This window comes from Zootoca vivipara, chromosome 6 (assembly GCF_963506605.1).
Source record: "Zootoca vivipara chromosome 6, rZooViv1.1, whole genome shotgun sequence".
In the NCBI taxonomy this organism is placed as follows: domain Eukaryota; kingdom Metazoa; phylum Chordata; class Lepidosauria; order Squamata; family Lacertidae; genus Zootoca; species Zootoca vivipara.
This window is the reverse complement of record NC_083281.1, coordinates 2,588,958-2,614,765: the sequence shown is the minus strand read 5'-3', so window position 1 is coordinate 2,614,765 and position 25,808 is coordinate 2,588,958. Positions and strand designations below refer to the sequence as shown.

The following is a 25,808-nucleotide window of genomic DNA, read 5'->3' as shown; positions in this document are numbered from 1 at the left end:
GTCGGTATGCGTGCCTAGATGTGTGTGTCTTGTGTGTGTCTGTGTGTGTACACAAGTGAGAGAACGGGAGAGAGGGATTAAAATTAGCTTGTAAAAAGTCTAACGTGATTGTGTCAAGATTTCTCCTTCCCATGCGGCAGGGCGGGTGACGCTTTGAAGGATAACCACGTAGGTTTTTTAGCTGAGGCCAGCAATTTGAAAGTTCATGCTAAGTGGTTTGTGTCACCATAAATAAAACTGAAACTCTCCCTCCCTCCCTCCCTCCAATCTTCTCTCTCTCTCTCTCTCTCTCTCTCTCTCTCTCTGCGTGGTTATTTTTTAAAACGAGGTTTCCCCCCCCCCCAGACTGATCAGTGTGCAGGCCGTTTTGTTTTAATCGAGATGCAAACTGGTTACCGAAACGATAAATATTTGCCCCTCTCAGTTTGCAAGCTTTTATTTCTGTTGCTGCTACTGCAACGTGTTACTCCTTTTGGGAGAGGAAAGGATTCATCTCCAGCGAAATATTTTATTTTATTATTATCTGTATATGATGTGGCGTAGTGGTTAGTGTGTTGGACCAAGACCTCAGAGACCAGGGTTCGAATCCCCACTTGGCCATGAAGTTTACTGGGTTGCCTTGGGAAGGCAGGAAATCATCGGCTCCTCAGTCCCCACCTCACAGGGTTGTTGCGGGGACTGAGGAGGAAAAACCACCTTGAGCTCTTTGGAAGAAAAAGGTGAAATACGATAAATATTTGCCCCCCTCGGTTTGCAAGGTTTTATTTATGTGGCTCCTTTTGGGCATTGATCTCTAGCTAATGATTTTATTTTTAGGTTGAATGATTGAGGTTGAATCCTGACAAGACAGTAGGACTGTTTGTGGGGGACAGGCAGGTGTGGAGGACTCTCTGGTCCTGAATGGGGTAACTGTGCCCCTGAAGGACCAGGTGCGCAGCCTGGGAGTCATTTTGGACTCACATCTGTCCATGGAGGAGCAGGTCAATTCTGTGTCCAGGGTGGCTGTCTACCAGCTCCATCTGGTACGCAGGATGAGACCCTACCTGCCCGCAGACTGTCCGGCCAGAGTGGTGCATGCTCTAGTTATCTCCCGCTTGGACTACTGCAATGCGCTCTACGTGGGGCTACCTTTGAAGGTGACCCGGAAACTGCAATTAATCCAGAATGCGGCAGCTAGACTGGTGACTGGGAGTGGCCGCTGGGACCACATAACACCGGTCTTGAGAGATCTGCATTGGCTCCCAGTAGGTTTCCAAGCACAATTCAAAGTGTTGGTGTTGACCTTTAAAGCCCTAAACTGCCTCGGTCCTGTATACCTGAAGGAGCGTCTCCACCCCCATCGTTCTGCCCGGACACTGAGATCCAGCTCCGAGGGCCTTCTGGCGGTTCCCTCCCTGTGAGAAGCAAAGCTACAGGGAACCAGGCAGAGGGCCTTCTCAGTTGTGGCACCCGCCCTGTGGAACACCCTCCCAGCAAACGCCAAGGCAATAAGCAACTATTACCGTATACTTTTAAAAGACAACTGAAGGCGGCCCTGTTTAGGGAAGTTTTTATTGTTTGATGCTGTATTGTTTTTAATATTCGGTTGGAAGCCGCCCAGGGTGGCTGGGGAAACCCAGCCAGATGGGCGGGGTATAAATGATAAATTATTATTATTATTATTATTATTATTATTATTATTATTTGTCGCCGTTACTGCCTCCTGTAGCAGAGACTTCTGTAGTTTAACTGTGCACATAACAAAATATGTATTTTATCAAAGTTTTGGAACACTTTGGTTTAGGAACAGATCAAGTTTGAGAACCGAGGTACCACTGTATATAGGTACAGTAAAGGTAAAAGTACCCCTGACCGTTAGGTCCAGTCACGGACGACTCCGGGGTTGTGGCGCTCATCTCGCTCTATAGGCCGAGGGAGCCGGCATTGGGTCATGTGGCCAGCAGTGCACGAAAACACCAAGTTTGGGAACCAAGGTACCATTGTATATAGAAATGAGCAAACCAGTGATATTTGAGGGAGCAGGCTCGCTGGCGGGGCCCATGCCTGAATGAGCAGGAGACAAGCAACAGCCCATGGACGCAACCCTGTGAGAGGGGCTAGGTCTGGACCGCAACAACAACCCTTTGAGGTAGGCCAGGCCTAAATGGCGGCTGGGCCAATGTCACCCAGTGATCTTCGCAGCTATTCTGGGGTGTAAGTTCTCCATTCTCCTGAGGCGAAGCCCAAAGATCAACACAGCTGCCCAACTTGGGAGGGGGGGGACAGCGATGGACTCGGGGGGCCCAGCGGTGTGACTACAGACTGCTCTCAGGTGGCGCTGTGGAAAATAGGGACACGAGGGGTCTGGAGATATGCTGGGGGGGGGGCTGGCATGCGCCACAAAGCTGCCCCTACACTACACACTGACCCGCTCTTAATAATTTATTGGGCCCAAATTAAATGCGGGCAACCTCCTTTTGGACACCAGCCAAGTGATGTTCAGAGTTTTCCCATTAGGTAGGAGGCAACATCCACCCCCCCTTCAGCACCAGAAATTGCATTCCATCCTGTCTCCCTGCATATAGGAGCCAAGGTCCTTCTGCCTCCCCCCCCCATAAAATGTTTGAGGGGGGCGGGCCCCCCAAAGTTTATTGGCAGTGCCAAAGTTGATGGCCAGGATTTATGTTGGGGGATGGAGAACCTCAGTTAAGTATTTGTATTACCCTAATTGTTTTTTGGGGGGGGCAGTTGCCCCCCTTGCCTGGACCCAGGTGTGTGCAGTGTCTTGTGATGGAGGCGAGTCTTTACCTTCCCCTCCCCAATATTTTATTCAAGTGGGCACCCCTGCTCTGGCATCCCCACTCCCTTACCCAGGGCCGGATTCAGGTTTGATGAGGCCCTCAGCTCCTGAAAGTAATGGGGCCCTTTATAGGTCCAGCTGTCCTTTGTCCACAACAAATGGTCACTGTTTTTTGTGTTATATGGTAATTTGTGGACCTCATAGGTGTCGCAAGCCATTTGCACATAACAAAATATGTATTTTATCAAAGTTTTGGAACGCTTTGGTTTAGGAACGGACTTCCGGAACGGATCAAGTTTGAGAACCGAGGTACCACTGTATATAGGTACAGTAAAGGTAAAAGTACCCCTGACCGTTAGGTCCAGTCACGGACGACTCTGGGGTTGTGGCGCTCATCTCGCTCTATAGGCCGAGGGAGCCAGCATTGGGTCATGTGGGCAGCAGCGCACGGAAACGCCAAGTTTGAGAACCAAGGTACCACTGTATATAGAAATGAGCAAACCAGTGATGTTTTAGGGAGCAGGCTTGCATCACAGGAGCCCACACAACACAAAACACTGTTGCTGGATGGAGGTTTTATTTCATTTGTTTTTTATCTTAAATTTTGGAAATGTACATTCAGGATTTTTTCCTTTAATTTTTTTGGGGGGGCCCAAGAGAATGGGACCCTAAGCTAGAGCTTGTTGGTAGCTTATACGTAAACCCGGCACTGCGCCTTATCAAACCTCCTTGGCCCACCCTTGGGGGCTAGAAGAAGAAGAAGTGGGGGTGTAGAGGGAGACTCTCTCTCTCTCTCTCTCTCTCTCTCCCTCTCCATCTCTCTCTCTCTCTCTCTCTCTCTCTCTCATCCTGGCGCTGCCAGACTCCTCCAAGACCCCCCTCCTCCCCAGCCACGCGAGAGAGGGGCGGAGCGAGGGGCGGAGCCTACAGCCCAGGCAGGGAGGAGGGAGAGCGCGCGCGCGCTAGAGAGAGGGAGGTTGGTCGTGGGTGCCGCCGCCGCCGCCGCCGCTGCTTGAGACCTGCTCACCCAGGGAGGGAGGGAGCGGGGAGATGTAAGGGTTCCCCTGCCTGCCAGCCAGCTAACCAACCAGTCCCCCCCCCCGCCCTCCTCACTCTCTCCGGATTTTCTTTGCAAAAGGGAGAGGAATCTGGCTGATGCTGCGCCTGCTGTTTTATTTCCCATTCCTGCCCCAAATCTTGTTTTGATAAAAAACACGAGGTTTTAACCAGGAAGAGAGAGATATATAAGCAATCTTCTCATAGCAACAAAAAGAGAGAGCTTCTTTCTTATTCTTTTATTATTATTAGTAGTAGTATTTTTAAAATCTCCGCGCCCCCAGTGTGGCGTCCCATAAAAAGTGACGTCTCTCTCCCCCACCCAAGACATTATTTTTTTACTGCTGCCCCGTCTCACCCACTTCCACCGAGCCCCCCCTTTATTAAGAACCCCCTCTGTGTGACTCTCTAGAGTTAACAACCACCCACCAAGTCCTCATCACTCCCCCCCCCCCGGTCTTCACAACCCAGGAAGGATTTTGGTGTGTGTGTCCCACCCTCGGCGATGTGACCTAGCAACTAAATAACCCCCGAATTTTTTTATTTTATTTTACCAAAGAGAGAGAGAGAGTGGGGGTGGGAAGAAACCACCACCTCCTCTACTTCACTGACATCTGGGGAGGGCCACGGCGCCGCAGCGGGTTCTCCTGAGCTGGGACCTTAAAAGATGCTGTCGACCCGGCCACTGAAGGCGCCTGGAGAGAACTGACCCAACGCTGAAGGAAGGGAAGATCTCGCCCCGCTTTTCGCGTTGTTGTGACTCTATTTTTTTTCCCAGGGAGGAGGAGGTGAGGTTGTTTCCTTTCCTTCGCCCTCCGCAAATTAACAACAACAACAACAACTTGGTGGGACCTTAAAAATAAATAAATAAGCCCCTTCTCTCTCCCGCCGGCCGCCACCTTGGCTTCCTGTTGGCATCCAGCCGCTCTACCGCCCTGGTCAGTTTCGTTTGGGTGATGGTAAGTTTTTCGCGTCAGTTTCCAAATCCTTTTTTAAAAATAATAATAATAGTAATAGCCCCCTACACCCTGATTTCCTTGGTGGGGTGTGGCGGAGGAGCGGGTGGGTGGGCAGGAGAAGTTGATGGAGGTGGGGTTTTAGGGGGAGAGGGGGGAAAAGTCCAAGGCAGGTGGGCTTCGGAGGGGGAGAGGGTGCTGGGGGTGGGGGGGAGGGGAGAGTCTTGTTAGAATCAAAACAGAAAGGATCTTGGCACGATCAGGGACAGGGTGGTTGGAAAGAGACCCGGGGGCGGGGGCATTTCTCTGAGTGTTTGGGGATGCCCCGTTCCAGAAAGAGCGCGCCCCCTATTCGGACAGCCCCCATCGCGTTTTGCCGTAGTGCATTGCCTAGATGAAGACCCCCACCACCATGCCCGTCCTTGGTGCAAAGTGTCAGAGTATAATGCGTGTGGGGGGGGGGAGTGCGGAGAAGTGGAGAATGCAAAGCGCTATAAAGTCTGCGGAGTCTCCTACCTCTCCAAACCCGGTGCGCTTTTACGCATGGAATTGGGGAGGGGGGGAGAATGCGTAAGAATCTGCGATGGAGGAGGGGGGGGAGAGAGACGGGGGAGTGTGTGGCAATCATCTCTCCCCCCCTCCCCTCTCTTTCTCTTGGCAGCTAGCTCAGCAAACGCTAGATGTAGCGGAAAATGGCCGCTCTGGTGAAGGGGGCGGAGGAGGAAGGGAGCCGTGCTGAACTTGAACATGACGCCTAGCGGAGAGGAGGAGAGACCCGCCGGAGAGAGAGAGAGGGAGGGAGGGAGACGCCGGGGCTTCTCTGGGCGCCGCTAACTGCTGCCTTTGGCCCCGATCCAGCCTCTCGCTCTCGAGCTGAAAAGTGCCTCCCTTCCCCTCCACCCCGCCAACCTTGGAAAGATCTCCCTCTCTCTCTCCAACCCGCTCCCCTTTCTCTCTCCATCCTGCGCGTAAAAATTAACTGTCTCTCTCTCTCTGGCTAACCAAGCTGGGCCCTGCGGCAGACTCGGCGAAGGCCGCTTCGTCAGCAGTTAAGATCTTGAGCTCTGCGGAGCACAAGGTGGACGGGAGAGGAAGAAAGGCGCGCGCACCACACACACACACACACCGGCTGGGCTGCAGCCTTTGCAGCACCAGACCCGCTCCGCGGGGGAAAAAAAATCCTCCTCGCTCCAACCTTTACCCTCCTCCGTCCATTTTCCTTCGCACACCCAACCCCGAGCCGGGTTCAGTTCTAAAAATAGATCTTTCTTTCTTTCTTTTAAGTGAGGCGATCTATCCTTGGGAAGCGAAGTCGCAGCGAGTTCAAAGGGGATTTCTCTCGCCTTTCCCCCACCCCACCCCACCTCGCGCCTGGGTGTTCCGCAGGGAGCCTTGATCGAAGAGAACGGTCGCTCGATTAATCGATGGCGAGCGGTTTCTGTTCCCCGCGCCTTCCTCGGATGAGCTCCGGGCTCCCCCCGACCCCCTCGCGCGTTTACTCTAAAGTAAAGCTCTGTGGAACTCAACGGGACTCACAGCCCAATAGGTAAAAGCGTGCCACCACCGGAGGGCACTTCACACGAGTCTCGAGCAGTTTTGCTCAGGAGCAAAAACTCCATTGCTTTCCGTGGGAGCTTACTCCCGAGTAAACACGTGCTAGTCGGATTTGCCCTGCAGGGCTGCTGCCAACTTGTAAGATGGCGTTCCTCAATATTAAGCCGGCGGGCTCCTCAGAAGGCGGCGGTCTTGCACCCATTTACCCATGAGTAGGCACTTTAGGGCCGACTTCCAGGCTAAAGTTCCAGCGCGTCTTTTGAAAATCAGCGGGGCTTCCTCGCGAGTAAATCTGCCTTTTGTCCACGGGATGAGCCACGGTCTTTAGAAGCTCGGAGGATTTTTATTTTTAAGAGCAAGATCCTCATTCGCTTACCTGGAAAACTCGTGGAACTGAATGGGGCTTCTGAGCAGACACGCTTAGGATCGGGACGGTTGGGGGGGGGAGCGCCGCGAAGTTTGCGAAGGGGGAAAGTGCCGCAGTTGTTGGTCCGAATGATTCCCTCCCGTCGCCGCCTCTTCCAATCGCACCTCATTCCCCCCCCAAAAAAACTCATCCCAAATTCTTTGACTTTGAAGGATATCGGGAATTTTACGTGGCTGTTCCAGACAGCCGCATAATAATAATAATAATAATAATAATAATAATAATAATAATAATAATAATAATAATCCACGCGCGCAGTGACTTGGCTAAGCAGTGAAACTCGCGTGTCAACTCCCAAACTTTTAAAAATCTGGATTGCGTGTAACACCCTCCCCCCACCCCACCCCAAAAAAATCGGAGTAGGAGAGAAGTGAAACGGGAGGGGGAGCAGAAGGATTGAGGCTCCTATTAGTGATATAGAATTGGCTTTTGGAGTCGGGGCTAAATGCCAGCCGACGCCAAATAATAATAATAATAATTTACTTCATCGTTTGCAATGTGGAGCAATAGTAATTGTAGGGGCTTATAGCAGGAGGATGTAGAAAAATGTTGGAATGAAAGTATGAATTACCCCCAACTCTTCCAAAGCACACACACCACTCGAAGAAACATTCCAGACAAACCGCCCACATCAATTAATAGATATATCGAATTATCTGCATGTTTGATAGTTCACGTGAACAGTGGTTGTCCGAATGCAAGTCTGCATCTCAGTAAATAGCCCATGACGTTATAGGTCTCTGCTTGGGGGCCCTACCTCTTCAAGACTGTAAAGCGAGGCTCCTCATACACCAGCCATGCCCCCAAATAAAATAATAAATAAAATAAACCCCTGCAGATAGAAATCTAGCTCCAGTGACAGCCCTGTCTGTCAGTTGCAGCAAAGAGGGGGGGCACCTCAAAGACTGACAGTTTGACCGAGCCAGAGGCCTTGCAGCGGCCTGCTTTAGAGACCTAGGTGACGGAGAGAAAGGTTGTATTGCTTGCTACATTTCTGCATGCGAGGATTCTGCTTTGCCTAAAGGAGCACTCAGCCTGGCCTTGCTTGTGACGTCTAGGCCGGAGGCAAGATTTTGTCCCGCAGTGATTTCCTGGTTTCCCTCTTCTCCTTACCTTCCCCCAACCGCAGAATTATGGATAAATTCTTAATGAAAGGGTACTGTACAAATCATTCTCTCATATATAGCACTCCTGTAAACAGAGTTGAAAGTCCAGCCCTGTGGATAAAAAACAACAACAACTTGATATTTCAGTGCTATATGTCCCCCCACCTCATAATAAGAGAACTGTTTAAATTAACCAGGAGGTTTTGTTTTTGTACACGCACACGCTTCTTCCGCACAGCTATTCAATTGCGGCATTAGAAAGTTCCCCCCTCCTCCAGCAAGCCGCTAGTCCTCATTGTGACCTCATTTAACGCTTCCTATTTATCATCCTTCTTATTTTGCGCCGGTTTCAGAAGTATCCAAGCCGGGCCGGTATTATTACCTCCAGTCCAGGCGAATCCTTAAGTTTCCAGGAGAGGCAGCGAACTCTCCACGCTTTGGGGAGTTTCCAAAACTCAGCCTGCCGTTTCCTTAAGAAGCCGAGCCGACCTCAAGTCAGAAATCATGCGCCTTTTTCATGCGTAACGGAGAGCCGGGTTATGGTTCAATTTCTATAGAAACACACACTATTTTTTTTTTAAAAAAAGGAAACCCTTACCCGCTTTCCCTTCTTTTTATTTTCTTCTGCTTCCAACTGCCGGCCATGTCCGGAACGAGAGTTTTGTGGTTCGGGAAAGTCTGGGAGCCAAGTTAATTTTCCTTCTCTAAACGCCTGGCAGAAAGGCAGTTAGGAGTTGGGCCGCGTTTTCTCTATTCGGAGGATGGGGGCAGGAAATATCAACCTCTATCCAGCCCTCCCTCCTCCATGGTTTTGGGAGGTGGTTTGTTTTTTTGGACACCGCTCACCTTTGCAATAAGGAGGTGAAGTTGGCGATGGAAACATATAGGAGGTGTGGGGGTTAAGTCAGTCTCGCCTTTTTCTGGGATTGCGCCCCGGTGTGTGTGTGTGTGTTGGTTTGGGAGACAGAGAGAGAGAGAGAGAAAGAGAGAGGGTGCCATGCAGCGTGCATGGCCCTGGCACCGAACTTTGTGGATGCCCGGCCCCTTAATGAGGAATTTTGTGGGTGCTTGGGCACTCAGAGAGTTAGATCTTGTGCTGTGGTGAGGATTCATTTCCTAGTCGGAAAATGGCTGTGATGTTCTCGACCCTTTGCAGAGCCGTGAAAGAATTCCCGTTCCAAAAGAATAGGGGTCTTGTTTGTTTGTTTGTTTGTTTGTTTTTGTAGGGGGTGTCTCTCCTTGTCTTTTGGCTTGCTTGCTTGCTTGTTCGGCCGCTTTCCAGCATCTGCTAAAAGTGGTGCCCAGGGGGCGAATCATTTCACTTTCTGATGGGGGTGGGGTCTGGACAGCTCTCCAAAACCCATCGACGCCGCCTCCCATCCCACAGTTCTTAATTACACGGCCCCCCTCCTCCCCAAATCCATCAACAAGGCAATTCTGTGGGTGCCTGCCTACTCGGAAGTAAAGTCCCATTGAATTCAATGGGGACTTACTCTCAAGCAATCCCGTGGGGATATATGCAGCTTAAGCCCCATTGAACTTTTACATTTCTGAGCAGTTGGCCTGGAAGGCCGCGATCCTGCGCACCCTTCCTTACCTGGAAAGTAAGGCCGGCGAGACTTCGGAGCAAACATGCCCAGGGTTATGTTGAGAAACATCCTGGTTTATTCTTACTATTATCATAATCAACAGCCTGCTATTACATTAGCTCACCAAATACGCTTTTTGTTGACACTGGGGCGGGGGGGGGACCCAAAAGGGAAAAGAAGTTAGGAGAGAGTTGCGACTTCTTTGCCGAGAGTTAAAAACTGGGCTGGGGGCGTAGGAGGAGAGAAAAGCTATTTTAAGTTTGGAAATCCCTCCCCTTCAGATGATAGGTGTCTATATACAAGCTCCTTTTCAGGGGGGGGGGGAGAGACAATTGTGCGTCGCTCAGTCCTGACTTAGGAAACATTGGGTACGCGTGCGGCGTGTGTGTTTCGCTTCGCAAGGTGGGTGCGGAAGGTCGATGGCAATAATGTGATTTTTAAAAAGGCGAGAGGGAGGGCGAGAGTGCTCCAGTACAGAAGGAGGCTTCATTTAATTCCTCTCTAATCACATTTCCTCGTGAAAGGTGCGCGCGAGTGAGTAGTTCCTGAGCTGAAAGCCTGGGAGACAAGACTTCCTTGCAGCGCATCGTTCCCCTGCTCCGGCGATTCTCACCTAGATCTAGGGGGCCGCTGAGCCCAGCCAAGTTCTACTCAGAAACAGAACCTCTCGAAGGAATGGGCCCAAGTTAGGCATGCCTGTTATTTTCAGAGGGGTCCTCTTCTCTAGGGTAACGCGCCGGGCACGCCACGCACGCACCCCTTTCTTGGAGGACTGGATCCTGATTTCTAAACTCTCCACACACAAAAAACACTCGGAGAAACAGCTGAGTTTCTTTCTGGGGAGTTTAGCGGTAAGGACCTATGCAATTCCAGGTGATTATTAAAAAAAAACACTCATTCCAAAGTTTGTTTTTTATTTCAAATTCCCTTCCAGAGGGATAATATGGGAGTTCTCTCCACCGCCCCGAAATTGACATTTGGCTGATTTAGGGTATTGTTATTATTATTATTAGTAGTATTATTATTTTATTATTGATTAGCACCTCAGGCCTGTTTGCTTCACACCTTATAAAAATTCCCAAGTCTGACTGCATCTCAGCGTTTTCTTTTTGTAAAGTGTTTTTTTTGGGGGGGGTGGGGGGGGAAGCTCCCTCTCTTCCCCTCCGTTCTTTCCTTCCCTAGGATGTTAGTACATCATTTATTTGTTTATTTATTTATTTAAAAAATCATATTTTTAGCCCCCTCCCGGGGTGTGAAGCAGCTTACCCCCGTTTAAAGCCCATAAATTAAAATATATTTTTTTAAAAAAAAAAATTTGTACCCACCCTTTCCTCTTTTCCCGGAGACGTTGCCGGAGTAGCACACGGTCGATCTCATTTCATTTTTTAAAATAATCGCCTGCGTAAAGGCGCGATCTTTGGGCACGTCTCCTCAGGAGGAGGAAACCTCCGCCCCCCCCCCCGGAGTTCGACACGACCTTTGCATCGTGCCGGCAGCTCTGATTAAATACCTACCTACCTACCTACCTACCTACCTATTATTGTCGCTATCAGCTTTTCACCTTTTCTCGAAAAGCGGGAGCAATGTGCTAACTTTTCCCAAAGCGCATTGCATGCATGCATGCGCCCTGTGCGCGCTACGCGTAGGGTTGGATATGTGACTGCCCGCTTCTAATTTATTTATTTTGAAAAGTTGGATTTACATGTACTGTATAATGCTTCTCTTTCGGAGGGTTAGGCGTGCTTCCTCTCTCCCGTCCGCCCCCCCCCGCCGCTCTCCCTGGTCCCACCCCCTCCCCTTGGACACCCTCCCCCTCGCCGTCTCCTCCCCTCCCCCCGCACCGATCCATCGCCGGGAAAGAGAGAGTGTGTGAGCGTGTATGTTTGAGAGAGGGAGAGGGAGAGAGTGTGAGAGGAGAAAAATGTTCCAGCCTCCGAAATGACTCAGTAACTTTTACGCTTGGATCTGCTTTTTCAAACCTCCTCTCTCTCTTCTCCCCCCCCACCCCCCCTCAAAAAACCCTCCTCAACGGTTTACTCCGCGACAGCTTGGAGATGTATTCTTCACCTCTTTGCCTCGCCCAGGTAATTAAGGCCTCTTCCCCCCCTCCCCCCGTCAGAGATCTCCTTTCCACCCCTCTCCTTCCTTCCTTTCTTTTTGCATTGCTAATTTGTATCATTTGTAATGGGGGGGGGGGGGAGTGAGCTGAAATCTGTTTCCTCTTTGCAGCCTGGTTCCTTTCTTTCTTTCCCTCACCCACCCCCTCTCAAAATCCTTTCTCTCCACCCCCCCTCCCCCGGAGAAAAGAGTTTTGCCCATTGCAGAAAATGCGTGGCGGGGCTGCGGGCTTGTGGCGCGCGGTGGCGGGGGGGGGGGTTTGGAGAGAGCGGGCTTTGCATTCGGAGTCAGCTGAGCTTTCCAAAAGGCGCCCGATCTCTTGTCACACACACACACACACACACACCCTTTCCCACTTTGCAGGTCGGCTGCAATAAGTTTCTATTTCCATCCTACCCACCTGAACCCTCCCTCCTCCCCCCCCCAAAAAAACCACCCTCCTTCCCTCCGGTGTCGTGTTTTGAGCAGAACTGCTGGCTTTTAGCAATGCATGGGTCTGGATCGGTATGATATGTGTGGGGCAGGACCCCCACCCCATCTGTACCCCTTAGGCAGCTTGATGGCAGTTTGGTGTTCACATGGTCTGGTGGTCTGGTGACCGCAAGAACACCCTCTCCTTCCACATTGGGGTGGGGGGATGGAGTTGGGTGGCTAGGGTTTTTCGGTTGGGGGGGGAAGAGAAGAGGCTTAATATCAACTGTTTTCCCAACTGCGCACCAAGTTCTGATAAGTTGGCAAAGAGAGAGGGCTGTGTGTCTGAGAGAGAGAGAGCATTTTTGCAAGAATGCTGAGCGCATAAGTCCCAGTGTGTCAGAGTTTGCACGGCTATTCCTTGCCAGCTTGCATAGGGGTTACTTCAGTGTATGCGTCCTGGGTTTGTAAGTATCAGTGAGCCATTGAGTGCCCCAGAGGTCTCGAAATCCACCCCCGTGAGCCATGGACACGGGCGAGTGTGCAAATGTGCCGTGTGGTGCCATAGGCCCCATGCTCCCCCCTGCATGGAAGGATGGGCACATGGAAGTGAGAACGTTCGTGTGTGCCAGACGAGAGAGGGACGGCGTGCAAGAGCTTGGCGGTCTGGCGCACATGTCGCCCAGGACGAGTGTCCACGCAGGGCCCTCGTGCAAAGGCGTGCAAGGCAGCTGATTGTGAGTGAGGTGTGTGTGTGTGTGTGTGTGTGCTTTCTTCCTGTGCCTACCCTCCATATGCGTGTGGCATCGGTGTGTGTCGGGCCACCAGTCTGCAACGCCAGTGTTGCAGCACGAGGCATGAAATATTCACACGCCATGCTGTATATTTCATGGGAAAGGGGTTCTCCGGGCGTCATCAGAGCAAACACAGTTTCTTACATTCCTGTTAATTTTCGGGGGGGGGGTGTCATTTTGCTTAGTTGTGAACACATCTCAGTGCCCCCCCAAGCCTGTCTTCCTGCGGTGCCCTCGAAGTCAGCATGTTGCGTTGCCAGTCACGGGACGGTTGGGCTGTTTGTTTTCTCTGTGTGTGTCAAAATCCACTGTGTGTTGCAGGGCTCCCTTTGAAAAGGACAAAATGTTCGCCCTTCCCTTGATGTGCCCAGCTATAAAGTCTCTTTCCTATATGCAAGGTTGTTTTGCTTAGCGGTGAAGCGTTTGCCTTATGGTGCCGATATTATTGCGGGCTCCTTCTGACTTTTGCAGCGTAATTTCTCTGCTCTCGTGTCCCCTCCAGCGGGGCAGCCTCTCCCCCCTCCCTCTCTGATCGATTCTTGATATTTTATTTTAATTATTGAACAGCCGGCCTCTCGTGTAACGACTTCCTCGCTGCAAACTAAGGGTGATTCTTCTGATAAGTAACTCCTAAACAAAGCGGCGTCTTGCAAGAACCTTGACATGCTTTTCTATCGAGGGCATGGATTTTATTTTATGTTTAAATGCATTTGTTGTGTGTGTGTGGGGGGGAGACTGATAGCAAACTTAAGGATTTTTCTCGCAGCGGGGAGCATTTGAAATAGGCCGCCCCCAAAAACATAGAGAGGCATTTAGAACAGACGAGGCCCGTGTTGATACAAGCTGGCCTAAGCTTTTGACAGTAGATGTGCAAAGATCTGGCCCAGCCAAGTCAAAATTTGGCCCAGTTTCAATATTCCCTTATCAGAATTCTGGACTCCCTCTTTTTTTTTAAAAAAACTGTTTTCGAAAGCTTTGAGACTTAAATCTTGCCCATTGCTTGTAAATCCTTTTTGCTATTTTTTTTTTAAACAGCCTGGTGTTCAAAGTCCTGTCCCTGAGATGGAATAAAATGCCTGGCTTTCTGGGTTTCAGAATTTAAAAAGTGAAAAATCTTGACTTAAATCTTCACCTTGGGTCAAACACATATGAGCCTGTGTAAAATATCAGCCAGCAGTTTCAAAAACCCTGCTCTGTGAAACAATTGCGGTCATGCTGCAAGAAAGGGAGGTTTGTTCAGCGTTTGTTTTTTTAAGAAGGGTTTTGTTAGTTCAGAACTCCTAGGAAGTGTAGGAAGCTGCTTGCTGCAACCCTGTATGATGTACTGCTCTCACTGGGGGAATGGGACGGGTAATTTTGCACCAGATAATAGGGTTTGGTACAGTCCATCATGACTGAGAACAGGGGCAGAGTAGACTGTCCTGTGCAGAAGAGGGTACCCGTTGCGTGTCTGCACGAGTCTCTGCTCTAGATTTGCGCCTCTTATTTTTAATCCAGGCAAAAAAATCAACTCATTTTTATCACATGGTTAGGAAACTACGGACCAAGTGGAACACTTTTTAAATGTGTCGTACCGCCTTAAAGTCCCATATATATATATGGAATGATGTGTGAATGGGGGGGGCATATTTGCAATGGAGGAATATTTCTGTTTTGCAAAATGCGGAGACGCGCTGTGGATTGCTCTCAGTTTCAGCCGGGGGGGGGGGGCAAGGTCTGCAATTTGGAGCAGAGGAGTCCGTTCCAAAACCAAAGCGTTCCAAAACCAAGGCACGCTTTCCCATAGAAAGTAATGCAAAACGGATTAATCCGTTCCAGACTTTTAAAAACAACCCCTCAAACAGCAATTTAGCATGGATTTCGCTATCTAACGAGACCATTGATCCATAAAATGAAAGCAATAATCAATGCACTGTACTATAAAATAAATAAGACAGTGTTGTAGGTGATAAAAATTAAAATTATTATTTTTTCCTTCCCCGCACTGATGATAGTCATTGTTTGGATGGGGGGCTTTTATCCATTTCCACAGTCACACAACCAACCAACCAGTAGCTGAACTGGGTTCCACACACAGTGGCAAAAGCAAGTGAACCGAAAAAGCCTCAAAAACAGAAACGCACAATAAAGAGTAAAAACAAAAATGCCAAACTTAATCCGTTCTGGAAGTTCATTTGACTTCTGAAATGTTCGAAAACCAAGGCATGGCTTCTGATTGGCGTAGGCGCCCTGGAAACAATAGCCGACAGCCGCATCGGACATTCGGCTTCTGAAAAACTTCGAAAACCGGAACACACACTCCCGAGTTTTTGGTGTCTGGGAACCAAGCCGTTTGAGAACCAAGGTACCACTGTAGACAGATTTTTTTTTGAGAATTGCAGGTGGAGAGGGATGCTGTGGCACACAGGTTCTGCTTGGGGGGGGGCATATCGTGTGTGTGGGGGGGTACCTCGTTGGCTACTGAGCAGAGAAGATGCTGGGCTCCCCCTGGGTCCGATGGACTTGCACACGGTGGACCATGTCGGTTGCATACTGAAGCTCTGAGCCCCGGCGACGGTGCCTGCCCGCTTGAAGAAGGTAGAGGCAGCAACGGGCCGGCTGGGTTTTGCAGCAGCTTCAAGCGCAGTTCCAATTTTGCTCCCATTTCTCAGGCCGGGGCACCGAGGCTGAGGAAATGGAAGAGGTGGCTTGTGGTGCGAGGAGTCGGTGACGCAGTTGCGGCTGACACGCAACAAACCTGCAAATTGGGGCTTGCAGCGTGGTGCGCCCCCCTATCCCAGCAAAAGGGAGAGAGCCATAACTTTAAGAAATCGGTGGGTTAGAGCGTGGTGTTGATAACGCCAAGGTTGCGGGTTCGATTCCTGTAAGGGACGGATGCATTGCAGCGGGTTGGGCTTAATAATAATAATAATAATAATAATAATAATAATAATAATAGTAATAGTAAATAATATATATTTTTATTTATACTCTGCCCTCCCCGGTCCAGAGACCGGGCTCAGGGCGGCCAACAACAAATATAAAACATTGATTAAAACGACTTAAAAGCAGCTTAAAGGCAACATAAAGTACAACATAAATATCACATCACCAGGGCTAACTAGCCGTTAGTCCTGCTAAGGCCAGCAAGGAGACCAGGGAAGTATTTAAGTGTGGGGACCCAGAAAAGTTGACACTCGGGGTCCTTTCTGACTTACAGTTCTATGATCTAAAGCAGGCATCCCCCAAACTTGGCCCTCTAGATATTTTGGAACTACAACTCCTATCATCCCTAGCTAACAGGACCAGTGGTCAGGGATGATGGGAATTGTAGTCCCAAAAACATCTGGAGGGCCGAGTTTGAGGCCGTTGACTAGTACTGGTTATAGGGAGCATGTGACTCCCTTTCTGCAACAGCTCCATTGCCTACGGGTCTGTTGCCGGACATAATAATAATAATAATAATAATAATAATAATAATAATAATAATAATAATAATATAATAATAATAAATAAGCCACCCATCTGACTGTGTTGTCTCAGCCACTCTGGGCGGCTTCCAACAAAAATATAAAAGCATAATAAAACATTTAAAAGTTCCCTGTGCTTCAGATGTCTTCTAAAAGTCAGACAGTTGCTGCCATTTGGTGCAGGCAATACTGAGCTAGAAGGATCAGCAGTCTGGCTTGGGATAAGGTAGCCCTTAAACTTCCCCGTTACCTGAACCACGAGGACTAGCATCTCTATTTAAACTGTTTGGTAGTAGGCTGTCTGCCTCGCATGCAGAAGGTCCCAGCTTCAACCCTCAGCATTTCGAAGCAGGTTTCTGGGAGAGGCTCCTGTCTGAAACCCGAAACTGCTGATAATACTGAAGGAAGAGGGGCCAGGGGTCGTGGGTTCGAGCCCCACGCTGGGCGAACGTTTCCTGCATTGCAGGGGGTTAGACTAGATGACCCACAGGGTCCCTTCCTGCTCTGCCATTTTCACGACTCCCTGATATAAGAAGTACCGTACCTTTTCCCTACTGCACTGTGAGAGACGGAGGAATGCCTCTACAGTATTTAGAAGCGGTATTCTTCTAAATGAGAAGGGGGAAGCTCCTCTTCTTACATCTGGGATGGGGAATGCCTCTTCTCCCACCTGGGATATCTCCCTGCAGATATCGTTGGAGGAATGCCTCTGTTTGGAATAATAATAATAATAGTTAATAATATAATAATGTATTATTTATACCTGCCCATCTGGCTGAGTTTCCCCAGCCACTCTGGGCGGCTCCCTACAGAATATTAAAAACACGATACAACATCAGACATTAAAAACTTCCCTAAACAGATTGTTGTTTATTTACTTGACATCTGACGGGAGGGCGTTCCACAGGGAGGGCGCCACCACTGAGAAGGCCCTCTGCCTGGTTCCCTGTAACCTGGCTTCTCCCAGGGAGGGAACCGCCAGAAGGCCCTCGGAGCTGGACCCCAGTGTCCGGGCTGATCGATGGGGGTGGAGACGCTTCTTCAGGTCTGCTGGGCTGTTTAGGGCTTTCAAGGTTAGCACCAACCCTTTGAATTGTTCTTGGAAATGTCCTGGGAGCCAATGTAGGTCTTTCAGCACCGGTGTTATATGGTCTGGGCGGCCGCTTCTAGCTGCCATATTCTAGTTTGGTTGAAGTTTCCAGGTAACCTTCGAAGGTAGCCCCATGTGGAGCGCATGGCAGTAGTTATGACCTTTAAAGACCTACACGGTTTAAGCCCAGGCTATGTGAAGAACGGTATTCTCCCGTATGAACCTGCCCTGGCTCTGAGATGTTTGGAGGTTCCCTTCTCTTAGTCCTGCCAACCCCACAGACGTGCTTGGTGGGGATGCAAGACGGGGCCTTCTCTGTGGTGGCTCCTCCCAGGCAACTTTGGAACTCCCTGCCGAGAGGAGCCAGGCCGGCTTTCCTCCCTCCGGCAAGTGAAGTCCTTTCTTTTCCAACAGGTGCTTTGGGAGCTGCTGTATTGGAAGGAAAGGGCTTTCAATAGTGCTGCGATGCTTCTATTGCGTGCATTTTAATAGATACTATTTTAATTTTATTAGGGTTTAATGAATGACAACTTTTTATAGGTTTGTAGCATTTCTGCATTTTTATCTGTGGCTGTTTTAGTCTCCCTAAGTCCCAATCTGATGGGGGCAGGGGGGAGGCAGGATGTAAATGAAATGATGATGATGATGGTATTCAGGTAATTAAAATGCAGTACTGTAGTAAAAATAAAAATATTCCATGATGGCCAGTGAATGAGGGCAGCTATTCTGAAGCCCATTGGAAGTTCAGTCGAGGTTCAGGTGATCTTCCAAGCCGATTTCTCTGGGTTTTGTGCAGGAAGAGGGAGAGAGGGCCTCTGAGATGGTACAGAGTGCATTGGCTGTCTCTCAAAGGAAAATGAAAGCTGCTTTTAAAATGAGTCCCCCTTTCCATTTTTCCTAGGGAAACTCTATTCTAAGACAGTATTTATCTTAGCAGCTGAATTTTTTAGAAGTACTGGCATTTTTGGATGTGTACACACACACACACACACACACACACACACAGAGAGAGAGAGAGAGAGAGAGAGAGAGACTCAATATGGAGGCAACTTAAAGAATCCCCCCCTACCAGAATGCCTTTTAATCTAGCCATTTTGCTAGATAAAATAGCAAATAAAAGAGGTTCGAGAGCATGTGCAGAGTATTTCTCCTCACCTCAGCCTTTGCAAATTCTGATATTCTCTGGGGAAAGAAAGAAAAAAAGTTCAGATTTTTATCCAGGCTGGAAAATTCCGCTCTCATTTAAAAACAAAAACACCTCAGCTTTTCATTACTTATTTCAAGTTCCTAGTCCCTAAGACTGTAAGGGGGGGGGAACACCTGGAAGTGTGGAAGACCGAGCCCAGAGGGTTTACTGCCTGTCACATGCTCAGAGAGGGTTTTAATAACGGTAGTTTTGCATATTGCTAAGTTGTTCCGAGCTTGCTGCTGTTTGGAATTTCATTTCTTGACGGGAAAACGAAAAAGAGGGATTTTTAAAAGGTGGTTTGGAGAGTTGCTGTTTTGTTATTGCCGTGCTTTTGAGCATGTAAGCTGGTTACAGAGTAATGTTGGCTGCGGAAGCCTTGGAATATGAAATTTTAGAAGGAAGAGAAAGAAGCAAGTTTCTAGTCCCTCAGACAACAGCCAGAGGCTTGGGATAATGCCCACATCTCAGAGTGAGAACCTTTGCGCATCGTATATCCCTTGTGCTAATTTTGCTTCTACTCTCCCTGTCGCCGCTTTGATATGAAAACGAAAAAAGAGAGAATCCACCCCCCCAACGTGTTTCAAGTTGCTGCGTTGTTTTTTATTGTTGCATTGGATATCATACGCCACATTTGGAAAGCGTGGAGTATGAAACATTAGAATAATAATAAAAAACCAACGGCTTCAAAATACAAGAAAAGCGATTCCGACTAAACAGACCGGGGGGGGGGGGGACTTTCCGAAAGTAAAAGCTGTTCGACAGTGGAATGGTCTCCCTCGGGAGGTTGTGGTCTTTCCCTGGAAGTTTTTAAGCAGGGGTTGTATGGCCACCTGTCATGCACTCTTGATCTGAGATTCCTGCATTGCAGGGGGTTGGACTAGATGAGCCCTGGGGCTCCCTTCCAACTGTATGATTCTAGGATTCTAGTCCCTAAGAAAGCGGTACGAGGCTCGAAGGTGTGGAATATAAAATATTAGAAATAAATAGATGCCCATAATTCTGTCAGAAGATACTTTTATTTAGAGTGCCCCCCCCAAAAAGTTTGCCTCCCCTCTGAGCATACCCAGAGTGCCACCCCCCTCCCCGCAGCCGCCCAATAATTCCCAACTCTGTGAATTCAGGGTAGCCAGGTCACAAGTATCCCTGAAGGAGCGTCTCCACCCTGGACACTGGGGTCCAGCTCAGAGGGCCTTCTGGCGGTTCCCTCCCTGCGAGAAACAAGGTTGCAGGGAACCAGGCAGAGGGCCTTCTCGGTGGTGGCACCCTCCCTGTGGAACGCCCTCCCATCAGATGTCAAGGAAATATACAACTATCTGACTTTTAGAAGACGTCTGAAGGCAGCCCTGTATTGGGAAGTTTTTAATGTTTGATGTTTTATTCTGTTTTTAATCTGTTGGGAGCCGGCCAGAGTGGCTGGGGAAACCCAGCTGGATGGGCCGGTTATTAATAATAATAATAATAATAATAATAATAATAATAATAATAATAAACATTATCATTATTATCATTATTATTTTGCCCCTTTCTCTCTCTCCATCCCCCCCCCTCCCTAAGACACAACTTCCAATTTAGCGATTTCAAATGCTTGGCAAGCAGTTTGCGCAGAGACATTCCTTCGGACGGGGACGTCTGCCTTGCTGGCAAAGCCACAGCACCCGGGCCCAAAAATAGCCCTGGCACACTTGGGGCCACTCCTAGCCAGGACGCCGCAGTGACCTGCTTGATTTGAGTCCAGGCCCTTGATGGCAAATTCTCTCTCTCTCTCTCTCTCTCTCTCTCTCTCTCTCTCTCTCTCTCTCTCTCTCTCCAGCTGTCTCTCCGCACCTTGGGACTTTCCCTCGCTCTCGTCTGGGCTCAGCCACCTCCTCGCTTGAGGCCGCTTTTAGAAACCTAGGTCATGATTTTGCATTTCTTCTTCTTCCTGGGTTCCCCGACCTTCTGCTCTCCGGGTTTTGTTCATTTGCTTGTTTACTCTCGGGAGAAAAACAACAACCCAGAGATGGGTCCTTTTTTTTCAGGACGGAGACATGGCCAGCCTGACCTGGAAAGGTTGGGGGTTGAGCTCTGGGTGAAGCAGGCATACCCAGCCTCTTCCAACGTTTCTCCCATGAAAATAGGGACGTCCTATTCCATCCCCTCCAACGTTTCTCCCGTGAAAATAGGGACGTCCTATTCCATCCCCTCCAACGTTTCTCCCATGAAAATAGGGACGTCCTATTCCATCCCCTCCAACGTTTCTCCCATGAAAAGAGGGACATCCTATTCCATCCCCTCCAACGTTTCTCCCATGAAAAGAGGGACATCCTATTCCATCCCCTCCAACATTTCTCCCATGGAAATAGGGAAGTCCTATTCCATCCCCTCCAACATTTCTCCCGTGAAAATAGAGACGTCGTATTCCATCCCCTCCAACGTTTCTCCCATGAAAATAGGGACGTCCTATTCCATCCCCTCCAACATTTCTCCCATGAAAATAGGGACGTCCTATTCCATCCTCTCCAACATTTCTGCCATGAAAAGAGGGACGTCCTATTCCATCCTCTCCAACATTTCTGCCATGAAAAGAGGGACGTCCTATTCCATCCCCTCCAACATTTCTCCCATGAAAATAGGGACGTCCTATTCCATCCCCTCCAACATTTCTCCCATGAAAATAGGGACGTCCTATTCCATCCTCTCCAACATTTCTGCCATGAAAAGAGGGACGTCCTATTCCATCCTCTCCAACATTTCTGCCATGAAAAGAGGGACGTCCTATTCCATCCCCTCCAACATTTCTCCCATGAAAATAGGGATGTCCTATTCCATCCCCTCCAACATTTCTCCCATGAAAATAGGGACGTCCTATTCCATCCTCTCCAACATTTCTGCCATGAAAAGAGGGACGTCCTATTCCATCCTCTCCAACATTTCTGCCATGAAAAGAGGGACGTCCTATTCCATCCCCTCCAACATTTCTCCCATGAAAATAGGGACGTCCTATTCCATCCCCTCCAACATTTCTCCCATGAAAATAGGGACGTCCTATTCCATCCTCTCCAACATTTCTGCCATGAAAAGAGGGACGTCCTATTCCATCCTCTCCAACATTTCTGCCATGAAAAGAGGGACGTCCTATTCCATCCTCTCCAACATTTCTCCCATGAAAATAGGGATGTCGTATTCCTATACAAGCAAGCAAGCAAGCAAGCAACCAACCAACCAACCAATAAATCAATAGAACCAGTAATAACAATAAACAGTTTACAGTTATATCTAAATTAAAATAGGCAGCCACAAGTAAACAGTTTAACCAGCACCAACTCGACAGAAAACAAAACAGAGGCACCAAAATTAGAACTGTTTAAAGCAGTGGTTCCCAACAGGTGGTCCGGGTCTGCGAGCTATGCCAGAGGGGTCCGCAAGATGCTATTAGAATAAAAAATATATTAAATATATTTCGTATGATAACAGATTTTTTGTTTTGGCCGCTTCCTGCATGAGCAGAGTCTAGCGCAAAACTAGAATTAGATAGAGGCAGTAGTTCTGCTGTATGCCGTTAGGTGGCGCTTTACAAACACTACTGTTTTGCAAAGAGGCAGCGCGCGCATTCTACTAATGCTCACCTCCCCAAGATGCTTTGCGTGCGTCGGCTTCATTTGTGCGCTACTGCGCAGGTACCCTGTCTTCTCCATTCCCCTCCCTCCTCCCTGGCGCGCGCTGCCTCTTTGCAAAACAGTAGTGTTTGTAAACAAAGCGTTGTTTTTCGCGGAAGCTACAGTTCGCGTAGTTAAAAATAGACCGTTGGTTAAAAAGTGGTTTGTTAAAACGACAAAGGCCTACAGATGAAGAGGAAGAACTGTAAAAAACGTATAAATATAAAATATAAAAAGACTCTTAATTTGGCTCTCACTTTTTAATTTTAGGATTAGGAATTAATGGGGGTCCTTGTCACAATAGCGGCTCGATGAGGGGTCCTCGAGAAAATTTTGTTGGGAACCCCTGGTTTAAAGCACTTTGAAATGTTTTAACCGGTTGCCCCAGCCCAAGATTCTATACCTCATAGAATCGTAGAGTTGGAAGGGGCCCCCAGCGGTAATCTAGTCGAACCCCCTGCGATGCTGGAATCTCAACTAAAGCATCCACGGCAGATGGCTGAATATGCAAGCTCGATTGCATTACATTAGTGCGTGCGCGCACACACTCAGAGTTGCAATCAAAATTATTCAAAACCCTCCCCCCCCCATTGCAAACCAGGGTCATTATCCAAATTTGCAAACTTTCAGCAGTTTTGCAAGGAAGCCAGTCAAAGTTGGTTTGGTTTGCTCCTTGCAAAACTGCTTAAAGTCTGTAAATTTTGACAATGAACCTGATTTGCAATTGGGGTGGGGGTGGGGGCGAGGTTGAATCATTTCGATTGCAACTGCATATTTGTTTAGTTGTTTAGTTGTTTAGTTGTGTCCGACTCTTCGTGACCCCATGGACCATAGCACGCCAGGCCCTCCTGTCTTCCACTGCCTCCCACAGTTTGGTCAAACTCATGTTCGTAGCTTCGAGAACACTGTCCAACCACCTCGTCCTCTGTCGTCCCCTTCTCCTTGTGCCCTCCATCTTTCCCAACATCAGGGTCTTTCCTAGGGAATCTTCTCTTCACATGAGGTGGCCAAAGTCTTGGAGCCTCAGCTTCAGGATCTGTCCTTCCAGTTGAGCACTCAGGGCTGATTTCCTTCAGAATGGAGAGGTTATACATAATGTATTGTTGTTGTTGTTTAGTCGTTTAGTCGTGTCCGACTCTTCGTGACCCCATGGACCATAGCACGCCAGGCACTCCTGTCTTGCAGTAGGTTTTTCCTACTTTCTTCAGTTTAAGCTGGAATTTTGCTATAAGAAGCTGATGATCTGAGTTACAGTCAGCTCCAGGTCTTGTTTTTGCTGACTGTATAGAGCTTCTCCATCTTTGGCTGCAGAGAATATAGTCAATCTGATTTCAATGCTGCCCATTTGGTGATATCCATGTGTAGAGTCGTCTCTTGTGTTGTTGGAAAAGAGTGTTTGTGATGACCAGCTTGTTCTCTTGACAGAACTCTATACATAACATATAATTTTACCCAAATCTTCCAGTTCACCTTTTAAGCTCAAATGCCATCCCCTTTGCTTTAAACCAGGGTTCTCCAACTTCCAAGAGACTGCGATCTACTCCCACTATAGATAAACTGGCAGTGATCTACTCACTGGATCAACCAGAGTTGCTGAGCTTTTTGGGGGGACCGGTTGGACAGGCCTGATTTAAACAAACGAACAAAAAAAAATCGAATCTCCTTGGTAGAGTTTAACCGTTTATCATGGAACATTCCTAAACCCGAGCTTATCTCCTGGACCACATAAGACAAAAAAAACAAAAAACAAAAAACCAGCTAACTGTGGGGACATAAAGTAAAATAATATAAGGGTGGGGGCAGGGGGTGGGGGCTGCAGCTGGTCTGGTGCCCACTTTAACCAGAGTTCATTGAACAACAGGAAACGGATGCGAATATTCGTTTCCTCCTTCCCCCCCTCGCTTTGCCCAGTTTTGCTCAGTTTCCCCACTGGATCCTCCCTAGTAAGGGGTATTTAAGGTCAAGAGCAGGGCAGGCTGCTTTGAAGATCCCTCCCCCCCTTTCATTTTCTAGTGAAAGTTGTGTCCAGGGCATCTGCTCAGCAGACAGGGAAGTCAGAAGGAACGCAGTCCAAGCGGGAAGGAGGGAGGGAGAAAAGGAGGAAGGTTATTTTCAAAGAAAGGGCCCAGTGTTTTCTTTCAACAATGCTCAGCAACCAGACTGGGGAGGCTGGAAAAAAAAGTTGTGCAATCTTATCTCTGCCCTTCTCCGTTCTGTGCTCCCTCCCTCCCTCCCTCACCATGCCTCCCCCCCCCCAATGCTTTTCAGTCCCGCCCCACAACTCACTCCCGGGCCAAGTCAAGGATGCAGTTATTTTTTATTTTCCTTTTAGCATGTGACGCTCTCCGAACAAATTGGGACGGCGAGAGGGAAGGGCCGAGGCAGCTCTGCTTCGGCCAAGAGGGGGGAAACGCGCCTTGAAATCCAGAGGGAGTCTCCCAAGGTCATCCAGCCTGACCCTCTGCAGGGGGGGGCAGAGAATTGGGAAATGACAGAGGGCTGTTCCAGGGAGGGAGATCTGATGCCCCCCCGATATCTAGCCCCCCCAGTAACTTAAGACCTGGTTTTCTCCTGTGGTTTTGCCAGCGGGAATCCCGGAAGCTCCCTTTTGTACCATATCAGATTGTCCGTTCGATCAAGTCCAGTCCTGTCAAGTCCAGTCCTGATTGACAGCAGCTGTCCTGGGTTTCAGGCAAGCAATCCCTCCCAGGATGCCATTGGAGGTTGAAGCCAGAACGTTCTGCATGCAGAGCACGTGATATTCCTTTACAGATAAAGTAAACTTAATAATAACAATAATTAATAATACTTATAGTTTATTATTTATACCCCGTCCATCTGGCCGCGGTTCCCCAGCCACTCTGGGCAGCTCCCAACAGAATATTAAAAACACAAACAAAACATCAAACATTAAAAACTTCCCTAAACAGGGCTGCCTTCAGGTGTCTTCTAAAAGTCAGATCGTTATTTATTTCCTTATTTCCTTGACATCTGATGGGAGGGCGCCACCACCGAGAAGGCCCTCTGCCTGGTTCCCGATAGCCTCGCTTCTCGCAGGGAGGGAACCGCCAGAAGGCCCTCGGAGGTGGACCCCGGTGTCTGGGGTAGAGACTCTCCTTCAGGGATAAAGGGCCATTTAGGGCTTTCAAGGTCAGCACCGACACTTTGAATTGTGCTCGGAAATGAACTGGGAGCCAATGTAGGTCTTTCAGGACCTGTGTTATGTGGTCTCGGCGGCCATTCCCAGTCACCAATCTAGTTGCCGCATTCTGGATTAGTTGCAGTTTCCGGGTCACCTTCAAAGGGAGCCCCACGGAGAGCGCATGGCAGTAGTCCAAGCGGGAGATAACGACATACTAAAGGGTCACTTCCCCCACATGTGAAGGCACGTTCTTGTGGACAGAGCGGACGAGACCAAAAGTGGGTCCAAGCAGTCAAGAAGGCAGTTTCCCCATGTGGTAGAGGGAAGTGAGAATCATAGAATCCTAGAGTTGGAAGAGACCACAAAGGCCATCCAGTCCAACCCCCTGCCAAGCAGGAAACACCATCAAAGCATTCTTGACATATGCCTGTCAAGCCTCTGCTTAAAGACCTCCAAAGAAGGAGACTCCGCCACACTCCTTGGCAGCAAATTCTACTGCCGAACAGCTCTTAC

The 25,808-nt window shown here is 48.9% G+C and overlaps 1 protein-coding gene across 5 annotated transcripts in view; it reads left to right on the top strand.

Annotated features, from left to right (window-relative positions):
- The first annotated feature begins 3,766 nt into the window (after window positions 1-3,766).
- Window positions 3,767-25,808, top strand: part of NFIC (nuclear factor I C) — a 130,571-nt gene continuing 108,529 nt past the window's right edge. For 3 of the 5 annotated variants that reach the window (XR_009557705.1, XM_060275305.1, XM_060275301.1), the window contains exon 1: window positions 11,298-11,551. Coding sequence is in view for 4 of the 5 variants with exons in the window: in XM_060275305.1 (XP_060131288.1) it covers window positions 11,522-11,551 (30 nt within the window). In the remaining variant the exon portion in view is untranslated. The other 2 variants (XM_060275304.1, XM_060275302.1) reach the window with 2 other exon arrangements.